General features: G+C 39.5%; 1 protein-coding gene across 4 annotated transcripts in view; it reads right to left on the reverse strand.

The window, feature by feature from the left end:
- Window positions 1-8,334: 8,334 nt before the first annotated feature.
- The window catches only part of LOC143026659 (uncharacterized), a 144,814-nt gene continuing 126,087 nt past the window's right edge, over window positions 8,335-27,061 (reverse strand). Inside the window, exons 4-6 of one of the 4 annotated variants that reach the window (XM_076187421.1) lie at window positions 20,851-20,935; window positions 14,403-14,576; window positions 8,340-9,864 (exon numbers count right to left, since the gene is read on the reverse strand). In XM_076187421.1, the coding sequence (XP_076043536.1) occupies window position 9,864; window positions 14,403-14,576; window positions 20,851-20,935 (260 nt within the window). In that variant the 3' untranslated portion in view covers window positions 8,340-9,863. Of the gene's footprint in view, window positions 14,577-20,850; window positions 20,936-27,061 lie in introns of all 4 variants that reach the window. The other 3 variants (XM_076187422.1, XM_076187423.1, XM_076187420.1) reach the window with 3 other exon arrangements.

Genomic DNA, 27,061 nt, shown 5'->3' on the forward strand with positions numbered 1-27,061 from the left:
TCTACCCCAACTGAAAAAATATTTCCTTTGCCTTCAAACATCAAAATCACAGTATTTAGCACGTTTAGCTGAACAAATTTTACTTACAATTTTGAAAAAAGTTAGTGTCTCACATTCGATTCCTACCGTAAGAATTCCTTTTACTGCAAATAAAAAAGGGCGAATAATAAGAGAATAAAATCACAGTATTTAGCAAGATTAGCTGAACAAAATTTACTTACAATTTTGAAAGAAGTTAGTGTTTCACATACGATTCCTACCGTAAGAATTCCTTTTATTGCAAATAAAAAAGGGCGAACAATAAGAGAATAAAATCCCTCGCATCTGAGCTAAACATAATGATTTAGATTAGTAATTACAAAACTAATGTTGTTTACCATTTTCTGAAATTTTCATCCATTTCAAAATACTAATGTTATATACTTTTCACAAACAAATGTAAAATAAACTTGCTCTTTCCAAGATTGATTAAAAAAAAAAATAGGTACCTAACTAAAAGTCAAACTACATTTTTTTCTAGTGTTAACGAAATAAAGCATTGTCCTTTCTGTTTGTCCGTCATCTGACAACCTCTCTTCCTTTTTTTTTTTTTTTTTTTTATTAATTTATCTATCAACTACAACGCAGCTAACAAATGCGACGGAAAAATAATAATGCCGGGAAGGAACCCATTGGATCTACAACGAGGCCGAATGCAGAATAGTACACAAGTCATTTGATGAATTGATGAAAAGAAATGTATGAATGAATGAATAAGCAAAAGTGTTGATTAGTTACATCTATAGGCATAGAAAAAATATATATTGGTGAAAAAACAGATAGATAATTAGCACAGCGGCATAGCCAAACATTTGTGCATTTTATCATAAAAGCATTAAACTAGCACAAACATAGAGTAATACATGCTGAATGTTTTCAGATATAGAACCTCAAGAAACGTTCTATGGCCACCATAGTGTATTTTAAGGTAAACCGCCGTTCAGGATATACTAACTAGCCTATATATTTCTGTTGTTACGGTTGCATTTTTCATTCCAGTACATTAGTATACATAACCCAGGTTACAAAAATTATTTGTGATATTAGTTTTCAAATTTTTTTACAGTGAAAAAAAAGGAAAATTAATATACATGTTTTATGAACTCCCAACTCTTATGAAAAAAGAAAACCTTGGATTGAGGTTGAATTTCCATACATATTTGGCCTTAACAAAGATATTCACTAGCCCAAAGTCCAGTAGACTTACGAGTTGCTTTTTTGCAAGACTTTATCACTTCAGGGAGCGTGGTCCAGAAAGGTTCGAGCTTACCAACAGACTTTATTCGACTCCAGTCACATGGTGATGGTAGGATAATAAACGCTAATGTGACACGTCTTTAAATATGTCCTGCCTGATAAGCAACTCTATGTGCTGCTCCAGTGCTACTCGTGTTGATGGGAGATGCTCTAATGATTCTGAATATCTCGAAAACAGTCTCGCGTAACAGGGTATACTTGTACGGTCACAGAGCAGCACAACGAAGCTTTCCAGCGTCAGCATTACAACATCAGGCGGTTAACCTGGGGTGGAAGCCAGACTGAGCAAGGCGGACATCATTTCCGGGAATGCATTTCATGTGGCCCAGGCTGCCTTCTTGCTATGACCTGAAAAGGCAGATACTGAGTCACAGCCGAATGCCCTGGCGGTGCTTACATCTTACTGTTGCCTTAAGACTTTCAGTTTTCAGGTAGCAATCTTATACCAAGCCAAATCGAGATTAATATCCAAACTGTGATTCAAATTAGGAAGTGGGTACAGCTGTGATGTATTCTCGAAATGCCCTACTGCCTTTTATCTTCAACATTTCCATGACGGCAGGTCCATAAAGTATAAAGCGCCATTGATCTTGTCAGCGAGCTGATCGAGAAGTGCTGGTAAGTCGGCCATCTGGCTGAAGCGGAGATTCCTATTACTAGAGAGTGTTGGTAGATAGACTGTTTTCGTTCTTGAAGAATTTGTCCAAATCCACCTCTCTTGTTTGACAGGCAATGCTGAGCCTTCGTCTTTTGCAGAGGCTTGAACGCGTCTTAATGGCGGTCTCTTACAGAATTGTTTTTGTTTAACCTTCACAATATTTGGCACACTCTTCACGGCTTCTGAACACATGATCTCCTTTGTAGGAAAAATATTTGGTCAACACCCTTCCTTTAACGGGTTTTCCATTTCTTCCAGTGAAACATCCTAGGGCTATATTCTGGAAAAAAGTTGTCTTGCATCATATTGGTTACAAAGGATTACAAAGGAGGCGCATGCCGACAGGAGACCTTTTGGTCCATAACTAGGTCGGATGCGGAAAAATGATAATAATGATAAATAGATAAAAGAAAAATAAATAAAAGTTATAATAATATAAATGATAATAAATAAAATAAATAAATGCATAGGTATACTTAAATAACAAACAAACAGGTAATAGTAAATAATAATAAATTTACAGATAACTAATAATAGATAGAAATCAAGTAAATTATAATAAACAATCAAATAATAACAAACAAATAATATAAAATAAGTGGCTTAGAACATAAGAACATAAGAAATAAAGGAGACTGCAAAAGACCATAAGGCCTACACTAGGCAGCTCCGTATCCATCACCACCTGTCGTCCCCATCCATAAAGTTGTCTAATCGTTTTTTAAAACAACTGATAGTTTCAGCGCTTACTACGTGGTTACTAAGTTTATTCCATTCATCGACCACCCTATTTGTAAACCAATTCTTGCCTATTTCCTTCTTAAATCTAAATTTGTCCAGTTTATACCCATTACTGCGAGTCCTGCCCTGTTGTTTTATTATGATGACCTTGTTTGCATCACCCTTGTTATAGCCTTTGATCCACTTGAACACTTCTATTAGATCACCCCGCACTCTGCGTCTTTCCAGAGAGTGTAAGTTTAGGTGCCTAAGCCTCTCTTCGTAAGGCAAATTTCCGAGTCCTTGTATCATTTTGGTCATTCTTCTCTGTACTGATTCTAGTGAATTTATGTCCATTTTGTAGGACGGAGACCAAAACTGTACCGCATAGTCAAGGATGGGTCTAACTATCGCTAGATAGAGTTTAATAATTACCTCTGCACTTCTATTTGTTACCGTCCTAGCAATGAAGCCTAATGCTCTGTTTGCTTTATTTCTGGCGCTAATGCACTGCTTCCTGGTTTTAAGGTCCGGACTCACCAGAACTCCCAAGTCCCTCTCGCACTCAGATTTTTCTAAGAACGTGCCATCTAAGTTGTATCTATTTTCGGGGTTGTGTAGCCCTACGTTTAACACGCTACACTTAGAGATATTGAAGTTCATTTGCCATTTCACCGACCATGTTAACAGTTTATTAAGATCATCCTGCAGAATCTGGGCGTCTTCTCCTGACCTAATTAGGCGTCCTATTTTAGTGTCGTCCGCAAACTTACTAACATCACTATTCAACCCATCGTCTAAGTCGTTTATATACATAATGAACAATAAGGGACCCAAAACCGAGCCCTGGGGGACCCCGCTAGTAACATTGCCCCACCTAGATTTTATTCCATTTATGGTGACCCGCTGTTTTCTGTTACTAATCCAAGCTCTAATCCATTCTAACACTTTTCCTCCTATGCCATGGGCTTTGATTTTATTTAGTAGTCTCTGGTGTGGCACTTTGTCGAACGCTTTGCTAAAGTCAAGGTAAATAACATCGTAATTTTCATTGTTGTCTGACGCCTTATATACCTTAGTGTAAAAGGATAGAAGATTAGTCACGCATGACTTACCTTTGGAGAAACCATGCTGTGAATCACGAATTAAATTATGCCCTTCAATGTGTTCTCTGAGTCTATTTACTATTATTGATTCAAGCATTTTTCCTATAACCGATGTCAAACTGATTGGCCTGTAGTTGCATATGGTCGATCTATCTCCCTTCTTAAAAACAGGAACAACGTTTGCCTGCCTCCAAGCAGTTGGAACAGAACCAGTGTCTACCGATTTATTGAATATTTCAGTTAACTGGTCGCAGATTTCAAATTTACACTCTTTAAGCATTCTTGGAAAAATTTCGTCCGGACCCGGAGATTTTGTAGCTTTAAGTCTGTCAATCTGCTTGATAACTTCTTCTTTACTAATACTGATATTAGTTAGGCTATTTTCTTCATCCCCTCTGAAAATCGGATCGCAGTCAGGTACTTTATCTAACCTCTCATTAGTAAACACCGATAGAAAATAATTGTTAAACTCCTCACTCATTTTTTCTTCCGATTCTATCATGACATTTTCATCGTTTTTAATTGGTCCTATTCTTTCTTTATTTTTTGTTCTATAGAGGTGAAAGAAACCCTTTGGGTTTGATTTTGCTTGACTGGCAACCTTGATTTCATAATTACGTTTCGCTGAACGTGTATTCCTTTTAACCAGCTTTGCCATTTCGTTATATCTTGATCTAAGGTGTGATTCCCCGTTTTTTATTTTTACGTAAAGTCCTCTTTTAATTCCGATCTCATGTTTCAATCTGTCCGTCATCCATTTGGGAGTATTACTATTTTTTCGTATTGACTTTAGGGGGATAAATGTGTTTTGTGCATTAATAATTAGATCTGCCAGATTGCTATACATCTCATCCAAAGTACTGACCTGATTTTTGGGCCGTCGCCCCGAATCGACCTGACCCAAGGCACGCGCATCAATCTCTTTGACCCAGACCTGATCTAAGGTATGCGTATTTCTCTCTTTGACCCAGACCTGACCCAAGGTACGCGTATCCTCCTTGACCCACTTCTGATTATCAGCCCCGCAACGAGAATCAAGAATGTTTGAAACGTCCGGATTGTTTTTCGTATTCAATTTCAAATAGGTTTTTATATTGTCAAAGTTTGCTTTCCTGAAGTCTGGTACTTGAACGTTATTTGTACTTTTTATTTTTTCCCAGATAATATTAAATCTTATTTCTTGATGATCGCTAAAGCCTAGACTATCGCCCACTATTATGCTGCTAATTTGGTGCTCATTTTTTGTTAGAATTAAGTCCAGGGTATTTTGTCCCCTCGTAGGATCGGTAATCATTTGTTTTAGGAAATTATCCTGCACCACATCTAGGAATTGTTTCGCTTCATGATCTCCTATTAAGGTTTCCCAGTCAATGTTTCTATAGTTAAAATCTCCCATGATTACAACGTTTTTGTACTGGGACGCTCTGTGAATTTCATGAATTAGGGAATCAGTCTGCTCAATGCTAAGGTTAGGAGGTCTATACAAGACGCCAATAATAACTTTCTTATTCTTGCCTATAATCTCTACCCAAATAGATTCCGTACAGTCCTCTTCCTTAATCGAATTGTTGATAATACAGTTTAATGTATTTTTAACGAAAAGTGCTACACCTCCCCCATTCCTGCCGACCCTATCCTTATGAAAAAACTTATATCCTTCTATTTCGATTTCCGGAAGGAAATGTTTATCAGCCATGTTGATCCAGGATTCAGTAATGGCTATAATATCGAAATTTTCTACGCATGCTTTACCTCGCAGCAAATCAATTTTGTTAATTATGCTCCTACTATTTGTATAGTAAACTTTAAGTTTATCTTCCCTCCACCTGCTTTGGTGATTTTTTGTACAGTCCTCTAAGTTGTTTCTATTTCCTAAACTATATTCCGATACTTCCCCCCCTACTCCCACATAATCTACCCGAAAAAACCCTGTAGGATGCCTACTTCTCGCTCAAGGGATTCAGCAAGGAGCCGAAATCCTTTGGGAGACAAGTGCACTCCGTCCCTTGTGTATAGGTGATTCTTACCATAAAAGCGGTCCCAGTTGTCGACAAATGCCCATCCATTAGCCTTACAATGTTTTGCCAGCCTGCAATTCATTGCAATAGCCCTGGAATGCCACATGCCTCCAACTCTACGCCTCGGAAGGATTCCACATACTACAGGAACACCTCCCCTATTTCTGATCTTGTCTAGCGCATCTCGGTACCGCGCAAATAATTCCTCACTTCCTACCTTACCTATATCATTTCCTCCGGCACTTAAGCAAACTACTGGGTCCTTACCTTCCCCTACTAGACACTCTTCAATCCTATCTCTAACATCACCTATGCCCGCGCCGGGGAAACACACCTGCGTCCTATGCTTCCTATCTTTGTCGCAGAAAACCCTGTCTAAATACCTCACTTGACTGTCTCCTACTACCAAAATCTTACCTGTGGGCAGGGATCCAGCGTCTGCCCTTTTCTTCATCTCTTGGATTTCATTAGTTCCTTCTTCCTGCAGATTTGCCAGCACTTGAAACGAGTTTTTGCATTTCAGTGGGGCTGGTGAGGAATTTTCTCCACTTTTCCGCATCTTATTTCTCACCGTATTCCATCCATGCTCATCGCTAATATTGCCTTCCGTATCATGGGCCTTCGAGCGGAGAACTCGATTCTCCTCCTTAAGGCACTTAACAGCATCCTCCAAGGCTTCAATTCTACTAAGTAGAGATTGTACCTCTTCGGTGCTGAACACAGTGACACGTTCACTCGCCATATCGCTAACTGAAGCAGCTACCCGGTTTGACCTGACCTGAGTGTTTATCTAAACGAATTTTAAAGCTTCGAACTGAACTACATTGCACTGCCTCTGCAGGAAGTTTGTTCCATTCATTAACTACACGGTTGGCGAAGTTGTTTCTACCCACTTCCAAATTAAATCTATTTCCTGACAGTTTGAGACCATTATTTCTCGTCGGATTCTCATTTAGCGTGAAAATTTTGTCACTTTTGATATTGTCAATTCCCTTTAGAATCTTAAAGACCTGTATCAAGTCACCTAGTCTAAGCTTTTTTTAGGGAGAACAGATTCATATGTTTCCTCATGATGGTTGAAGTTACCATTAATTTGCATAGTTTTCTGCGACGATTCAAATGCAACAATGACTTGCAATCATCCACCGTCCAAATGTGCTAGGGTTTTCAGTCTATCCGACTGCAGGCATGGACTTACTCATAGGCCTGGCCCAGTGCCATTGGAGAGTAAACGGCGGGCTGTCTTTTTTCAGTGAAGCATCCAACTTGAAACTTTGTAGCCACACAAGGATGTTTGTCCGAGGCTTTGTCATGTTCTTCAGGTGGAATGGAACCAACCTGTAGCAATGAGTGTTATCCAAAGCAAAGAACTACTGACAGTTTACCAAAAGTATCCATATATAGAGAGAAGCTTGATTCTCTTAGTAATCTAACAAACATAAAGATACTTAGCTTGGTTGCCAGTAGTGAAACTGGGGACAACACTCAACTCTTTGCTGATAAAAGACATAAAATCATAGGGCTTTATGATTGTTTTTTGTACCATGTGGCTGTTTCCTAATACCTTTGATGCTGATATAATTGAGCAGCTGAGATACTGTTAGGAATGCTGTAGAACTTTGTCGTGGCGAGTCAATGCTTGGTCCTTCAAGAATGATCGAGTTCAATATCATGAGGAAGGCTGAGATACTACAATAGTCTCTTGGCATTTGTCAGAAAAGGAAACTGTGAATCCTTTCTCTTCTATGAACATATCCCTCTTTGTAACGAATGGACAGCATTATTGTCGTGATTGTATTTGCATCTGTTTGTTAGAGCGTCTCTCATGTCACCTTTTTAAGGCCAGGAAAATATCACGTAACTTATCGTGTTCTTGTATGTCTGGGAACTGGGTTGATATGTATCCCTTCAGTCGGATGTTATGGACTCATTGATTCAGCTTTATGTCATGTTCTTTCATTCCCTTAGTACAGTATAAAGTCTGCCAACTTCAAGTTAAGCGCATTAATTCTATCCTCAGTGGTGCTTTCGATATATGAAGCTAGCACCACTGATGAAACGACAGTTTTGTAAGTTTTCTTCCGTTTTTTCTAATACATCTCTAGCTACGAGGGGTGATCAAAAAGTAATGACAGTGATACCATATATTTTCACGGTACAGAGGTAAATCCAAATAGTGGCCTACATTCCTTCAAAGTACTCCCCTCCTGCCTCTATGCAACGTTCCATCCTCTTTCGCCACTTCATGAAGCACTCACGGTACTCAGAAGCCGATATACCTCGTAGCTCTGAATTGACTGCTCGCGCCAGATCTTGGATGCGATGAAACAGCTTCCCTGCGATCGCACCCTTGATCTTTGGAAACAACCAAAAATCACAGGGAGCAAGGTCAGGCGAGTAGGGTGGGTGGGGGAGAAGTGTGATCCCCTGCTGCTCCAGGAACTGCACAGTGAGGCGAGCTTTGTGGGGGGCAGCATTGTCATGGTGCAGCAAAAGGCGCGATCGGCGACGGGTTGGTGCAGTCTTGGCCTGATATTCCAGGACTCGAGGAAGGACGTGATCAGTGTAGTACTGGGCTGTGATAGTACACTGTTGAGGCATTACATCCACACACATTGGTCCTTGTGAATTGAAGAAGATGGTGAAAAGGCGCTTCCTGCTGCGAAATCCTTCCTTCAGAATCTGAGGTCGAGGTTCTTCATCACTCAACCACACCATGTTAGACTGCTTGTCTCTGGTGGTGAAGAAAGAAATCCAACACTCATCTCCGGTAGCTACATCTGAGAACCGTTTCGGACCATTTGGCTCGAATTCAGCCAGCCATAGACGACAAATCCGCACCCGTTCGCTCTTCTGCTCTTCCGTAAGCAAATGAGGTATCCATCGAGCACACTTCTTCCTCAGCCCTAAGTGTTCATGCACGATGTCATGTGCGCTCCCATAACTGACACCGAGCTCCAAGGATAAGTATCAAAGAATAACAGTTGGATCTTCGTCAATGATGGCCCGCGCACGGACCGTCGTTGCTTCGGTCACGGATGTCCGAGGGCGGCCAGGACGATGATCATCTTCTAGCTGCAATTTTCAGGCTGCGAAAGCTCGAATCCAACGGGAAACAGTTTCCAGTGATGGAGTAGACTCGGGAAAAATTTGCAACAATTCCTCTCTGATCTCCGTTGCTTTTTTCCCGAGTTTCCACCTTGTGAAGGTGTAGAATCTGCAGCCTTCTTTCGAAAAATCCATGTTTCCGGTTAGAGAGGCAAACCAACAATGACGCAATCGCACAGCGCAACGATAAAATGTAAGCTAGACAAACAGCGACAAGCTCAAACATGTAACAACAGGCAACACTTGCTGCCCCTTGCTCCCCGCCCCCCCAACACTTATAGTCTCTCAGCTACGAGTCCGACTGTCATTACTTTCTGATCACCCCTAGTATATTGCATAGGGATGTCAAACATTTGTCTTCACCATGTCTCCTTCACTTAGTTGGGCCAGGAACGCTGTGTCCTCCACTAGTTCTGAAGCTTGGCGCATATGTCTTTCCAAGAGTCTGTACTTGGTGATATTGATATCTAAGATTCTGCGGGAAAAAAGGCACAATACATTGCTCTTACTGTCTACACATCTGGTACGCTTTGCTGAACTTGCTGAAGTGCTTGAATCAGCCTTCTGCCATGAAGAATCTTATCTCCTCTGTGTGCATTGTAGATTAAAATTATTGTATCTTGCTTGACATTATTCATGCCATTTTGTTTGAAGCGTGGACAGTGTACATTCAGTGTCTTCGACCTCAAGATTTTTAATGTTTACACCTACAAGTTCTTCTAGATCATTGAGAGACAACAACTTGTCAGTGATGTGCATCCTGCCTTTTCAATGCAACCGGGCAATTTAATGGCTCTGATTTTCTATCATGACATCACGCAGAGTTCCCAGTTAACTGATGCTCGGAGCCTTGAGTTGGCTAAACTGCTAAGATCAACGAGCTAGAACTCCTTGAACATAGCTGTTGCTGATAAGTTGACTGGATTGAAGTACACAGCTATTCTTACCTTCAATATACCTGAGAAAATAAACACAATCTAATTAGCACATTGATTATATTGCACAATAGCGTAATAAGACATTAAGTATGACATGTTCCTATTAGTGTATTATTTCCCTATGCCTCCCAGTATCAGAGTCTCACAGGACTAAGACAGAATTTGGTAAGACCTGAAAATCCCCATTGATCCTGGCTCCAGTATCGAGTGGTTCCATATCTGATAATATTTATGTACCGTTTGTCTATCACTGTCAAATTTGGTGCTTTCATCATGAAATTTACACTTGCTACAAAATTGTAGATATGCCACTCCACTATATGTACATGGAGACAGACAAATAATGAATAGATAGATAAATCAATAAACAAATATATTTATAGTTGAACAGTCAAATAGATGAAATATACATGGACAAGTATAATAGCATTTTGCTTAGAATGGTCTTTATTTGAATGAATCTTAAAACATCAAAATATACCACATGCGATTGCCTCTGCGAAAGATTTGTTCCACTAACTGATTGACTGACTGAGTGTATGGTTGGTAAGACTGTTTCTTCTTACTTTGAAATAAAGTCCACGCCCTGTGATAGCTTGAGATCCTTGCTCGTCGTCTATTTCAAATCTGTTTTCAATACCTTTTGAAACCTTGAAAGTTTGTATGAAGTAACCCACAGATTTTTTGTATGTTTTGCTTTTTATACTCAGTATTTATCTCTTAGTTCGCTGCTGTACTCTTTCTAATTTATCAATGACTTAAGTGAAAACTAGGGACCATAAAAATAGCATATTTCAAGTGTTAACGGACCAGTGATCTATATAATTTGCTGCTGATAGCTTGATTGGTCTACCAATCACAGTATCTTATATTTTTTGCATGTGCAAATATACAACGTTCAGATATTCTATGGTCATCACTGATAACATCAAAATAATTTTCATTCTCCACTTAGATTTTTTCCAAATAACTTGTAGCCATATTTAGTATCAGTTTTATCTTTATGCATAACTTTACACGTGTTTAGGTTATACCTTATTAGCCACTTTTGAGAACAATACTCTAATTTGTCCATGAATATTTTCAATTGCTCTATAGATATCCAGTTGATCAGAGTGGTCATTCACTATCCCAGACAGCCTATACCATCAACATATGAAAGAAAGGAATGCTTGGACAGAACCCTGAGGTACTTCACTTGTAACATCTTTCCAGACAAACAAAAGTTGTACCATTCAGAACATAGAACGAATCAACATTTACGATTGTTCCTAATCCACCTTATCAAATTATCTCTTATTCAGAGCAAGGCGAGGTTAGTTAGTGGTCTCTTGTACGGGTTAATATAAAAGATTTTCTCAAAGTCCACATATTGGCTTACTTAGGGAGAACTAATTTCATATTTATTGTTTACTTAGCCCTAGGTTCTATCGTTTCTTGCTGTGACGTATTTCTTTTTATGCTTTCTTGCCACGGTCTCCAGAACATTGTTACAACTCTGCAAACATAGATCTTCTCTCTGACTGTCGGTCTGCGAGAAAGTTTAAGGAGAAATATGTTCCCTAGTCTAGGAAGTAAATGAATACTTATCTCGGACATCTTCCCGCACTATCGAATTTTCGTTCATTTATAAAAGAAAAAAATGTGGCAGGTAGGAGTCAAATGAGAATGTGGTTCACAAAGTATTTGTGTGCAGAAACGCAAAGATGTACAAAAAGAAATGGGCAGCAATTAGCAAAGAAATGACTTATTGTTTCGAGGCTTAGAATTAACTAAAATGAAGAAACGCAAGTCTTCTCAAGACAGTCAGCGTTCATCTTGTTGCAAAGACAGTTTTGACCTTCTGACATAGTTATCCTGTGGCACATAATCAGACTATAGATGCATTGTTGAATGTCAAAGTATTTTTTTACGATCACAATAAATACCGTCAGGTTCATGATTATTATTAACTTCTTAAAAGAAATATAACACAATGAAATAATGGAAGACACCATTTACGCTATTTGAATTCACCTCCTCTTACGTCGCAAAGGAAAAGTAGTTTAGAATTGGAATTTAGGCTTGAATAGCTTATATTTACTGAATCCAAGTCCTTGCGCTGTTCTTCAATACTGGATAAAAACAATCTAATTATTTTTTTCAATTCGAAATAGTTTCACGATGGTGAAATGCAACACTTTATAAAAGCTGATTTGTCATATTAAAACATAGTTTTACATTGATGAATAATCAAAAGTGCTATATTACTAATCAAAAATTATTTCAGAATTAAGGTTTGCACATGAAGGATAATTGCTTTAACGTTTCAATCTTAACATGAAAAAACATACGTTCATATGATACATTTGAGTAAAAAAAGAAAGACACAATTGTCCAATACATATGGAATATAAGTATTATACACTAATCATGAAATGTATACATTAATTTGTTGTCTAGTTTCTTGGAACATGTTATCAATGTATTTTTCTAAACATTTATGTATTGTTCTGGCTAATCCTATACGAATCTGTTCCAATCATAGATGTCTATTTGAAACAGACATCTGTGATTGTATCTCGATTATGATGTTTTGATTAATATTTTAAACACCACTGGATCTTTTTGGGGTCAATTTAAACATTTTGTTCTAATGCCACATTATGTCTCGTCGGGCTGTGCGGGCTGCTGTTTAGGATCTTATTGGAGAGGGGAGAGTTGATTGAGACATTTGTTGAATGCTTATGGTATGCTTTTCGTTATGTACATATATTCTTTTGGCCATTCTTGATATGAAAGAGAGTGGCAATTGCCGACAGGTAAATCAGAAGAAGCCTCATGCGAGGATAAACTCTTCGTCCTGGCATGGCGGCGCTTCTCCTGACTCATTTTCTTGATATCATGTTCCTTTAGCTGCAAGATAATGGTACTCTCCTCAATCATATTTCTACTAATGGCTTGCCCGTCTGTTCTGCTGGCATGACAACATATTGCTCCATCCTGCAGGTATGTTCTTATTTTCTTTTACATGGCGGTCGTAATGAAGTATATTGGTATACTAGGTTTACTTCTTGAAGATTCTTGTCGGTGGAAGACAGCTATCTATAACTAAGCTTGAGATTCGTCTTGATTTGACACGTGTGTCGTGATCGATGGGTTGGACATTTCTTTGTATTATATTTCTCTTTTTTCATCTTCTCTGTAGGAGGATGATAACGTTCTTGTAAAACAGGTTGATAGTTGTACAGGCTTGGTGTATCTGTTGGGCCATAAAGGTGGCGAATAGTCTTCGTATCACCTCATTTCATTATACAGAGAAATATCCAATCCATGTTGAAACTCATGTCGACGCTCCACAAGAATACAAAGTGTTAGTATCTAATCATTTGTTGATTTACCTGGTGTGAACCCAGATTGCTCAGGCCTCTGAAACTTCAAAGGATGTGAACGAACTTGTGTCAGCAACAGATGGGCAAGCACCTTACCTGGCACATGGGGCAGTGTAATACCGTGGTAGCTGTTGCTGTCCTGCCGTTCCCCTTCTTTAATCCATATAGGGACGACCAGATCCAATTTTCCAGTCATAGGGAATGGTACTGGATTGCCAGACAACGCACATTACCACATACAACCCGCAGATCATGGCCTCACCTGCAGTTTTCATCAATTCCGTAATAATGTTGCAGATGCTAGTTGCTTTCCCACCCTTCAGCTTACTCAAAGACTCTTTGCTCTCTATCAGAGAGGGCGGAGATTCATCTATGAATGGGTCGGCAACCGCCACCCGAGCCTCATCGAGGGGAAGTTGTTTGTTGGAGGGTCACCCATGAGCAACTGCTCAAAGTACTCGGCAAAGGGGATACATGGCTCCATGCATAGACACTAGCTCGCCATCAGCTGCTCGGACTGTGCTCCTCTGGGTCACATATTTGGAACGAAGTTTCTTCAGGTCTCGCTAAGCAGGCTTGAGATCATTTGCATTACAATGTCCCTCGACATGCTCAGCGATTTCCCTGACGTGCCTCTCCTTATCCATCCATATGAGAGCTCCAGTCCGCCGTTTCTGAGTCCTGTATTGGTCTATTCTGTGCATGTATCACGAAGCCAGGTCTTAGCCTTCTCTCTCTCTTAACTAGACTTGCTCCACTTCTGGAAATCCGTTTTAGTATAAGAAAAATGTTCTCGCGATAAAAACGTTACATTATCTGTTTTAAAACACTAGAATATTTTAACCGTAGCCCCTATCAACTACCTACACTATGGACAACAACGTGAGGTGTTGAACAAAGATGATCCTGTCGTTGTTTGGCATCGTGACTTTCTTTTCACGTGACAATATAAAATTTGTGCTCTTTGGTTCCGGCAGGTGAAAAATCATTCACGTCTTGGTAATATATGATATCATCGATAGGTTGGAGTTATCATTGGAATTAATATTACAACCTGCAAACCTTACATCTCCAACCTTGGGTAGGAAGATTATAATATACTGAGGTACACATAGGGGATGGAGAGGAGGAGGGGGAGGATGATGATTGACCGTGAAGTGTGAAACAGAATAACAAAAAGACATTACTACAGAAGTTTCTCCCGCTCTGCGTCATCATCCTCTTCGTAAAAATGTTCGTCGTCGTCGTCGTCGTCGTTCCCAGAGTCCAGAAAGTAGTTCTCGTCTGACCAATGCTTGGTCTCCTCCTTGTGGAATTCTAGGGACATCAACGTTGGAAATACGTTCTCGCAGGTAGAGCATCTGCCGGGATACAGATACATATAATAAATTTGTTTCTGAGTAAAGAATTAATTCGTTCAGGACAAAATAGCACCGAAGAGATCGCGTCATGAAGATGATAAAGTACAAGATCAGGATATATATAAGAATTTTATTTCTGAGTAAAGAATTACTTTTTTTTTTTTTAATTCTATCAATGATAACTAACGCTTCTATCATTGGGGACAATATGACGCAAAAGAGATCGAGTCATAAAGGTAACAAAGTAAAGTATTAGGATATTATATATATATACATATATATATATATATATATATATATGTATATATATATATATATGTATATATATGTATATATATATATATATATATATATATATATATATATATATATATGTATGAATTTTGTTTCTGAGTAAAGTGTAAGACACTGGTTGAGAGACGTGGGCAGAAAGTGAGGTAGATGGTGATGGTTTCATTTTTATGGATCGGCTGTTTATAAACAGCACAGTTCTTAGGCGAAGGTTTGCACAAGCTCGCTCTCCACCTAGATTCATAAAAATGGTCGGGAGCCTATATGACGTGTATATATTTTGCTGATGTAACATAAGTTATGCAGCGATTCGAGATTGCTTAAGTAAACAATATTGCACATAGTCTTGTAACAACGAATGTGATTGGAGAAAGGGTGGAAGAGGATAAAATCCAATTGGTTCACGATTGTAAGATCACTCCCATAGGGAAGGATCTTAAATATAAAGTTAAAGATCATGACGTCACTGCAGAACTTACATACAACCTAACAATATGTGTTCTCACGGGGTTCATAGATTGTAACTGGAGAAGCACACAGTGTAACCGGTATTCAAGAAAGAAAATCTACAAAAAATTCATTCACCCTTGTCTGAAGCACATTATATAGAAGTTGAAAAGAGGAATAATTGTAGGCACAGAGCCTATGGACTAAAAATCTGTAAATTAATACAAAAAAAAAAGTGACTAAAGATAGTGGTGAAAATTTAAGAGACGTACGAAACGAAAGTAAGCGCACGAAAGTGGCGGCTTAGAAAAGAATGAATGCTTTAGAATTCAGTCAATCATAATTAAAGTTTCCATCATTGGGGACGATATGGTGCCGAAGAGGTTGAGTCATGAGGGTGATAAAATAAAGAATTGGTGGGGTAATACTGGAAAAGTGATAGATGATAAAAGTGATCACCATTTTTTTTTTTTTTTTAGTGTCATTAAAGTTTCTAAAATACTGGCTGCTGCATGAAATCTATGCAGCAGCCAATGCTGTCCGGGGAGAACACTGAATACTGGTTTGATACGAAGGCAGTACATACAGGATGTAAACAAAAAGTACCTGCTGCTAAACAAGTTTGAGGTAATGTGTGGCAATACATATAGTGCATGTAAAGTGGCGGAATTCAAGACTAGTGTGCTGAGGATACGAAAATGAGTATAACTGATTAAATGCAAAAGATAAGCATTACCAAAGACGGATAATAAGAAATTGAACCTTAATATAAGATTAATCTTAAACTTATGTTCAATTTAGTAAAAGAAGGAAGTTTATATTCAATTTATGTAAACTCGGCATAACCATGAAAGTCTGATCAACGCCAAATATGTTTTCATCAAAAAAGAAATCTAAGGTGGCCATAGAATTTGTTTGGCTCGATTTTTTTTTTTTTCAAATTTGGCGGTTAATTTCCGTAGAGACACGAAAGTGAGAAGGTCAAATGGAAAGGGGGCCAGGTTCTCTTGTATATTGCAATCATTTTACAATTACATTTCATTTGTCTTGAAATTATATTGTTGTTATTTTTCAGCCATATTGTAGTGTCCTTAGAATTTTTTTCATATTTACCCGGAAAATGAAAGTAGCAATAGACTTTCTGCATTAGGGCTAACTGCAACAAGAATGGGATGTCATAATTTTCGGGGGCACCTATGTTATTATGCACCTGATAGCGTAGTCTATAGACATGAGCGTAAGCAATGCTCACAGACGCTCTGCAGCATTGGTTAGTCACTTATCACTGTACCTCCATCTTCCTTAATAAATCCAAGGTGCAAAGTACCAGTCTTTACATTATTCACATGGCACATATTAGTGGGTGGGTGATAATGTGGCGTTTTGACTGTCATGGACCGCGAGGTTTCAACGGGTATTTACGGCGGGGTCCCTTATTGAAAGCCCTATGCATATAACATGGATGGCAAAGGGAACGTCCAGGCCCAATGGGAATTCACAGAGGCTTTAATAGTAGAAGAGTCAGGCCTTATATCCTGCCACCATCCTCCAGAAAGGCATATTACACCGGAAATGCTCACCAGCCACCCCCTTCCTCTATGTAATGCAACGTGACGAGGCCCTGCGTCAAGGGAAGCAAATATGACGTCAGGTAGATGAGGCAAGACGTCAGGAAGAACAAGACATGAAAAAGCAAACGACGTCAGTAAGAGTGGAAACCCTACAGTCCTCTTCGTATCATCTTTGTACACTTCCTCCTTGAAGCATATTTATCATTCTTCTATTCCAGTTTCCCACTATCTCTGACAATATTCCATATTTCTCTCAGCTTCTCCTGGTACTCTTTTTCTTTATCCATTTCATTTAATTTGTTTACCCTCAGCGTTTTTTTACCTCCCTCCCTATTTCTCCACTCCTTCCCTCCTCTCCCCTTTTCCTTCCTTTCCTTTCACCTCCCTTTGCCCTTTCTTCTCATCCCTTCTTTTCTCTCCCCTTGCTTTTCTTTCTGGTCCCTTCACCGCTTCCTCCCTTCTATTTTCCTCCTTCCCCTCTAGCCTTTTCTTATCTTTTTTTTTTCTACCCCCACTCCTTTCCCCCTCCCCCTTCCCTCCATCTCCTAAACTTATCCAAATGCAGGGAACTACCCAATGCCCCATTACTTACCCCGCCTGCCTCTCCCTATTACATTCTCCTTCATCCTTGCCCTACATACTATTATTTCCCATTTACCAATGGTTGTATCTTATTTCTAACAATGCAAGAATTTTTGTTTTTCCCAAATGGTGCCCTCTCCAACTTGGCATTCGCCAAAAGTTGGAGAGGGACCCACTACACTACCATCCTATTATGACATACTGCTAGATATCATGATGATGCGTGGAATATGATGAATAACCACAACGTCAACATAACCGCTGGAAAAAAATGACGGAACACGCCGGAAAAGAATTCGATTTTTTACTTCCACAATGTTCCTGCATAGAAAGATTCTTCCTTTTAGTCATTATCCCAATAACACTATACTCTGCTTGCACCCATGAATAACTGCTGCATTATCCAAGAGATAACTAAATTTCCCTGCCAGGGACTGCTGCGTTGCTGAGATCGCAATTAGCACGAGAAGAGAGCGTAATGGCTTCGCTCTATTTCTCTTTTGATAATTAGCTCCATCAAACTGAATGACTCCGAGTCCTTTTTCTCGACTTCAGGTCATCAGACGGATGAATTACGTGGCAGTAATGAGGCCAGAAAAGGGGGGGGGGGCGATGGAAGAGGTCTCAATCGATCGAGACCCTCTCCGGGGCGGAGTCAGCCACCCCCCAGCCTTCCTCAGCTGTCAGCTATCAGCAAACGCACAAAGTACGTAGCCGTGATAAAGGGATCAAAGCAGGATCTGCAAGTTAACAGTAGGTTAAGAAAGTTGACGGGAGTTAGTGTGACTGCAGAAATTAGTTTCGGTGACGATGAGTTCCCTGGGTGTGCAAACCAGGAATTATGGAGTTGACGGCAAGGAAAGGAAAGGGAAGGCTGATGCAGGATGCTACCCTTGGCCGGGGGAGGGGGGAGGAGGGGGCGAGTATAAAGTGTGTGGTTCCTCTTTACCCGTATTAGGCCCTGGGCGGGGATAAGGGTACCGGCGTGAATTTATCTTTAGCTAATTAAAATTACCTGGCAGCGGACACAACAGAAGCTGAGTAAGGTAAACAAAAAGTTGATGAAAATTTTGTCTTTCGGCTGTTCCTACTTCTACAAACGATGTTCTTCCATTCCCTCCATACTGACCTTGTTTTTAGGCTAGCTAACACCAGGGGGCAGTTTTACGCTTGGCTGAAACGTGGAGCGGGCGGCCAGGGCGGGGTCCCATTCAATCAATCACTCTACAATAGACCCAGTCCACTTTGGCCCACTTAGTCCACCGCGTCGCTACACAACATCGTGCAGTATTAGAACAAATACCAAAGAGCGTATCATTGTAGCGAAGGGATTAACCCACTGGATTCTCCCTTTGACACTCTGTGTGATTTTTTGTCCTTTGTCAAGACCCAGCTACTAATCCATTCGTGATTAGATCTATTTAGTGCTCTTGGAACGGAGCCGCTTTTAAGGCTTCATAAAATTGTTTGGTGTTACCAAGAATAAGATATGTAAGGTCCTTCATCAGCAGGAGACCGGGTGAACTTAATACCCGAGCTACTGAGATGGACGCGGTGATGGACTTGGTTGGGGTGGGGGTCCGTTCTGACTCAGCCGTGTAGCCGTGTCGATGGTGTCGAATTTAGGTTTGTCAGGATCTAGAATGAAGAGATGTTCTTCAATTTGTAAATGTTTGTAGGAGGATGCCACGGGGATGAATAAAAGAACCAACCGGAATAGAAGGGGTTAATTGTAATGTAGGCTTTAGACGCATTCTTACTGAGGGAATATTACGGATATGAACGAAAGAGCTTGGCATCTCTTTTGTTTTTTCCCACTTTGTCGACATTTTCACTATATGCCTGAATTTTCTGATACTATGAGGAACGAAATAGTTATTGCTTCTTTTTTCTTTAGTTTCTTCCACTTTTTAATTTTTTTCGTCTCCTTTTTCTTTTTTCTTCTTCCTACCTTGACCTTTACTTAGAAGTCCAGCCCCAAGGGGCAGCGCTTTGTCTCTTGTCTGGTCAAAGATCTTTCTATCTATCTCTCTTTCTCTCATGTTGTTTATCTAATCTCTCTTTCCATCCATTTTATTGCAGATATGTAATTCTTATTATTTTCTGATTAGCTTAAATCCAAAAATGTTTTGTTCAACTATTATGTAAGTCCGTCTGCAAAAATTTATCTTTGATTAAATTACAAGTGGTTGAGTGAATAACACATTTATATGAAATTCTATTTGCAAAACAAAAATCGGGCCTCGTCTGCAGTGATTCATACAAGAAAACTCAACTTCTCTTTCTCTCTCCCTCTCACTCTCTCCGTATATACACACACACACACATATTTACACACGCACACACACATATATGCACACACATTCCAATAACGTGAGTAATATTATGGTAAATCTTTAATACATCCTTTTGAAATAAAAAGAAAAGCTGTATGACCCCTCTTTAGCAAAGCTCACACCAACGCGTTTCGCCTATACATTTTTACTTCGATGTTACTTTGATGTAAACGCACCCACATTGTACTAGAATGCATGGATCGAACTAATACCGAGTTAACATAGAGATAACACTGCACGGTATCAGAGAAATTCAAGGTCAAATGCATCGATTGCCAAAGCTCCCCAAAATGTTAAATCCTGTAGTTCTAGCTCGGTGCTAGTATGGGTTGTAAATTTTGAAAATGGCTGCGTTTGATGCGTTTCTACCCTCCAGATCGGTGTTACTTTGGTGTCAGTACGGTGTATGTATTTCCATTATGCTCTCACTTCTATGCCAGTTTGGTGTCACTTTGGTTTCGATACGGTTTGGATGGCTTTGATGCTCTACTATTGCAAGGTCAACTCGGTGCTACTACGGTAACAACTCGGTGCTACTACAGTGACTTCGTCATTACTTCGATGCACGCGTTCTCAGTTCTATCTTACTTCGGGCAATACGTTTTAATCTCGATACCACTTCTATGTCAGTTCGTACTGGAACATCGAAATAGTTACGCGGCGGGGGAAAATTAATTTTTTAAAGCAGGTTTGAGGTTTTTTGGGGAGCCTTGGAGGTTGGTGCACCACGCAGTATTGTCTCGATGTTATCTAAGTATCAGTTCGACCTATGCATTTCTAGTACGACATGGTGCGTTTACACCGAAGTAACATTGAAGTAAAAACGTATAGGCGAAACGCGTTGGTGTGAGCGGGGCTCACCGGTCTGGAGGGTAGAAACAAATCGAACGCAGCCATTTTTAAAACTTCCAACCCGTACTAGCACCGAGCTAGAACTGCGTTGGTGTGAGCGGGTGTTTATGAACAGTTTTCTTCCGCCGCAAAAGTTCTTTACCAGTCTTTCACATCTAGTGGACCTGACAACGTGATTCTTATGGTCAGACTCACCCGTAGTGTCTCTTGCGGGTCTGGTGCGTGGCGAGGTCCCGAGTCGTCGGGAAGGAGCGGTCACATACGTTACATGTCAGGGCTTCTGCAAGAGAAAAAGGTGAATCAGGCCATACCAAAGAATGAGATCCAGCTTCATTCCCAAAACAGATGTTAAAAGTTTTACTTTCCTTATATTTACCCTGGGAGCCAATTGTGAACACAGACATGGTAATCTGTACAAGGTAGGCCTATAGAAACCATATATGCCTAGGATCATGATCTAGGGGGAGGGAGGACAACCTCTTAGAACTGCTGAAAGAAATAGCAAGCCCCAACACAAAAATGCGAGCCTTGGGGGCACATGCATTGTCATCATTGGCCAAGCCTTGCATGAACTTGTAGTGACGATTAGAGTACAGAGACAAATTCGACAATATCGTTTTGCATTTTAGAATATTTCATAAAACACAACTTTCTTAAAAATCATTTGTAAGTTCATGCGTGACTAGCATTGAGGAGTTTCTGGTACTGGCTGGGATGTATAGTGCAGAAACGGTAAGAAATATCTTTGGGGAAAGAGATGACTATTACCTGGGTTACAGATAAAGATACAATGAGCGAAGGTACCCTTAAGATTCTGATTAATACGATCAAGGATGCCACTGATCAACTGGACTCCATTTAGTCATGCCCAACGTGCACTCCTCCAGAAGCAAATGCAAGAATTCTAGAAATCGCTAACAGATAGTCCAACAGCAGTGCTTTGACCGAGCTTTTTAGAAATGTCTGATATACTTCACTGACTCATCTTCCACCAGAGAGAAGGGAACTGGCTTGGGCATCTGTGCAAATCAGCAAAGATGGTTTCATTTCTGATAGCGATAAGGCACTACGAGTACGGGCAACAGTCTCTGCCTCTCAGCTTGTGTGAGACGTGAGATCTTCTGCTTGACACGGCCACAGAAGTATATCAATCCGTGCTGAATGGTGCTTTCGTTGGGCGAAGATCAGATGGATGCTTGACACGGCCACAGAGGTTTATCAATCCGTGCTGAATGGTGGTTTCGTTGGGCGAAGATCAGATGGATGCCACAACGGGGTATCTCTAAACATACTGCTAGAACAGACTTACATTACCGATACAAAAGAAGAAAGTGGTCTTCACGGCATAATACATAGCATTACTGTTCTCACCAAGCAGGTGTTGACCACGCCCATCACTTCAGGTGTATCTTCTCGGTTGAGGTCCATGCTGAGTCCTCATTCTCACAGTCCAAGTATCTGCGCAAGAGGTCCATGGTCCGCGTCTCCAAGGCCCTTGTGATCAGTCTTATGTTTTGGATGGTCGAGTTGGACTTTTGCTTTGAAGCCGTGCCTAGTGTCCTCGGCGCAGTCTCTGCTACACCAATGCGGAATCTCAATATCGAAAACTTAAGGCGTTATCACACTGGGCTATTTTTCCTCCGACTGTTGCAGTAGATTTACAGCCCGTAGCTCCCGGGAAGAAACCTGATATGCTTAATGAAAATAACTTTCCTCCAACATATCAAATGACATTCTATGTATACTGTTGAGGAAACAAAATTGTGATTTTACGGCGGAAAATTTTCTGGAGGTGGGCGTTACCACCGATTAATTGGAGGCTGAAGTAAAAATAGCCAAGTGTGATAATGCCTCAATGGGGACACGGTAGTTACATGCCTAGCCTGTGGTGACGATCCTGCTCACAGAATAATCTACAAGAGCTGTGTGAGCATGAATGGGTCAGACCAAAGGCATGCTCATGTTGATAGATCGTATTTGTCCGAAAAAAGATGGGAATGACTTCGGGAGTCTATGGAGGGATAATGTCATGGATGAAGGCAGGAACTGGAGAAGGGAGAGTGTAGCTATGCGCTACCTTGGCGTCTGACACCCCCCACTCCCTACTGACTACAATTATCCGACAAGCTCTTGACCTTTTCAGTGGAGTGCAAATGTGAATCTTTAGGTACATACAGTATACTTTGAAAACAAGCATACCAATATGATCTCGTCTCATTTCTTGCAATCACGAGTGTTTGAAACAACAACAGGTGTTAGTTGCAATATATTAAATTCTATATATTTTCACCCATGGGAAGCTCAGAAACTTGAACGAAGGAATGCGCGACTGGCGCGTTTTCAGAAGACATCGTCGTTTATCATCACATACGTTTCCCTACTTCTCGATATCACCGACACTAGAAGAGTTGTTATTTTCTAAATACCTTTGCAATCTTGTGCAGCAGAGAATAATATGATATAAAGCCGCCTCAAAACTATTAATATGCAAGCCGCATGCAGGGTGATGATCCAGGAATGGGCAGAAAGGGCGTTGCGTCGATCCATATCTTATGCTCAGTACAGCCCACGACACGACCTCGCCTTGCCTTGCTGCCAAACCAGGTTAGTTTTAGTTTCCAGTCGCCTTTACAATATACATTTTAGTTTTACTCTTTTGTTTTAACTGAAAATATGGAACGGCAATTCTTAAGAAAAATATTGCTACGTATTAGAATATAGGTAGAATGAATTTTCCCCCATTAATTATAACTGATGACAATAAAACAGTAATGGCATGATAATCCACTGGCCATTAAAGCCCCGGTCTTCCTTCCTCGGTATAGGCTACACAGAAGACTAAAAGGACTCCAAATAATGCGCGTGAGTGAGGGCCACCTTAGATCTCTGTCGGATCAATAGATGGCGCTAGTTGTCAATGACTGTCGTAGCCTGCGTGTTGACATAGGGCGCATTCATTAGCATTGGAAGCGGAAATTACAGTGAGCTGCCAGCAGCCCATAGGCCTTATGTAGATTATCAATAGTATGATGACAATAGTAAGTAAATTTTATTGGAAGGTAACAGAATGGATAATAAAATAGTAATTTTGATTTATAACAAAAAAAAAAAATTATTTCAGATAAATAAGCAGTCACAAGAAGACAACACTACGAAGTGGTAAGAACTCTGTTGTCATGTAGGACCAAGTACAATCTTATAATTTTGTAAAAAAAAAAAAAAAAAAAAAAAAAAAAAAAATCCATTATATATATTTCATAATCAATATTTACTTTCCTACTACGTAATCCAAGTAACTTTTTTGGAAATAAAAACATTCACTTGTATGATTATGAATCCTGAATTTTCTAGATAACATTACATTTTGATGATTAATTGCATATGAACATGACCTACTTATTCGTTCTTGTTGGTTACACAAAGACAATTTATATATGACGTATATGTATGATTATTTGCAGAAACTTCAATGTCTTCTTTTGATGAATAATTCTTAACACTTCAGTGCTTATTTCTGTTTTGACAGAGATTCAATATAATAGATTTTCACACACACACAAACACACACACACACACAAACACACACACACGCACAAAACACACACACACACACACAAAACACACACACACACAAACGCGCACACACACACACATGCACACGAACGTACACACACACACACACACACACACACACGTCGGTCAAAATGGCAGCGAAGTTCGAACTCCGGAGTTATCCAAGTATTTCGAGGATCACAACAAGGAAGTACATGTGTTGTATTTATAGGGAAGGGGAAAGCTTGTGGTGTAGTGGGAAGGTGTTGAAAAAGGAGAAGGGGAGGGATTACTGAGGAAAATGGAAGGAAATGAGGAAGGGGAAGACTGGGTTCAGGAAACCAGACGCCATGTCAACAAACGACGACCGGATGATAATGAAGACGAAGGGATTAGCAAAAATGTAAAGATTAGAAATATACATAAGAGCAGTGCAATGGAAGGTGAAGATAACGATTTCCATGGATTTAATGAGGGAGGAAATGACAACCTCCCCGACTAGTAAATTTAGAGGAGAAACTTAAAGAAATGAATGAAAATTGGGAAGCTAAGTTTAACCAAATAAAGTTAGTTACTCAAAGAGTTGATAAGCTGGAAGAACTAAAGGAGAATCAAAACCTAACTTAAGAAACAGTAGAATTAAAAAGACAGTTAAGAGAAGTAAAGGAAGAGAATGAGGATTTAAAGAGGAGTAATAAAGAGAATAAAGAGTCCACAGCAAAATAGGTAAGTGGTTGGAAGAAAGTACAAGAGAACAATAAAATTGAATTTAGAGGTATAATGAAACAGCAGATGAAAGAACAAACTGAAAATACAGTTATTAAAGTGATGAGGGAGAAGGAGAATATAGTAAGAGACTTAGCAGATAAAAAGAAATGTATAATTATATTAGGGATGGAAGAGAAGTATGATCTAAATAGGACTACAAGAATAAAGAAGGAAAAGGAAAAAGTAAATTATATATTAGAAGTAGTTTAAAAAGATGAACCAGAAATACGGAAACAAATAAAAGAAGTGTATAGGCTCGGGAAATACAATACAGATAAGACCAGAGCAATTAAGGTTAAATTCAGGTCACAAACGACATCAGAGAATATCTTAGCAAAAACAGGGAAACTAACAGACAGTGAACAATATAAAAAGATATGGAGAAACAGAGAAGTGAATAAAGAGGAAAGTGAGGATGAGAAGACAAAAAGACTAGGAGCTAAAGAAAAAAAAAACGAGAAAAGAACAGAGACAGATAAAGAGAAATTCTATTGGAGAGTAGTGAATATGAAAGTGAAGAAATGGTTCATAACAAAGGAAAACAGAAGGGAAACGGAAAACACAATGGAAGTAACAGAAAATTAAAAGTGTCTTACACAAATATAGATGGGTTAATAACAGGCTTGAACGAATTGAATGATTATCCGAAGGAAAAAGAACCGGAAATAATGGGAATTGTAGAGACAAAATTGAAAGGTTCACTATCACCCAACAGTGTAGGACATGGTGCATATAATTACACAACGTAACATTTTTTTTTTTCAAAAGTTTTGTTTATTGTATTTTTTTTAGAGTTTATTGATCCATTTTTCCTGCTGATTTCAAATATGCAATTATTTTTTCTGTATCATCGACCGTTATAGAAATACATATAATTTCAATGTTACCATGTATATTTTGGAATTGTTATGTGGTCTGCTACTAAATGTTTATCTAATTTTCTCTTTCAGATCAATGACTGAACTATTTACCTGTTAAGATGGCTACTAGAGGATGTGAAAATTCTCCTGATACATTTTGCTATGTGTGTGGTTATTATATTGGGAAAAAACAAGTACTACATAAGATCGTGAGAGGTGCTAAAGTGTGGATAGCGTACAGACTCTATTTCGGAATGCCCATGGGTGACCAGGACAAGCCATGGGCACCTCATGTGATATGTGGAAGCTGCCGATCTACTCTAGAATGATGGCTGAGAGGTACAGGAAGGGCAATGCCTTTTGCCATTCCTAGAATATGGAGAGAGCCGAAGAACCATCACGACGACTGCTACTTTTGTATGATTGATGTGACGAAGTACAGGAAAGTGAAAGGAAGACAAGCTCTGCAGTATCCAGACATACCATCATCTAGAGTACCTGTCTCACATGATGATAGCTTACCAGTACAACAACAACCAGAAAATGCAAGTTTATTTTTATCATACTCTCTTTACTTTTAATTAACTTCAATATTAAGTACTTAATATACATTCACTTTCCAAAAGATATATGGAATACTAATGCTATTCGTCTTTGTTGAAGTTGCTATATTTAGTTATTTCTTTCTTTCCAGATGGAAGATGCAATGGAAATTTCATCTGAAGGGTCAGCAGGTAGCAGCAGCCATGAAATGGGAGACGAAGATTTCGCACCAAGAACGACTTCGGAGCCTCACTTTCCAAGTCAGAGTGAGCTAGATGACTTAATCAGAGACTTAGGTCTTACTAAGTCAGGAGCTGAGCTTCTTACATCAAGGATGAAAGAATGGAATCTACTAGAAGACTGCAGGACATCTGTGTACCGGAAACGACATGAAGAATTTAAAATTTACCATGACTTTAGTGATGATATGTGTTATTGTAAGGATGTTACTGGTTTGTTTACAGCCCTTGGACTCGAACATGATCCTGCAGAATGGCGACTGTTCATAGATAGCTCAACACGAAGTCTCAAAGCAGTATTGCTCCACAATAGAAATAAAAACCCATCTTTGCCTCTTGCACACTCAGTACAGAAGAAAGAAAACTATCATAATGTCAAACAGCTTCTTGAAAAAATCAATTATGCTGAATTCAAATGGGATGTTTGTGGTGATTTCAAGATGC

The sequence above is a fragment of the Oratosquilla oratoria genome, chromosome 6, assembly GCF_046742065.1.
Source record: "Oratosquilla oratoria isolate Oo_2021 chromosome 6, ASM4674206v1, whole genome shotgun sequence".
In the NCBI taxonomy this organism is placed as follows: domain Eukaryota; kingdom Metazoa; phylum Arthropoda; class Malacostraca; order Stomatopoda; family Squillidae; genus Oratosquilla; species Oratosquilla oratoria.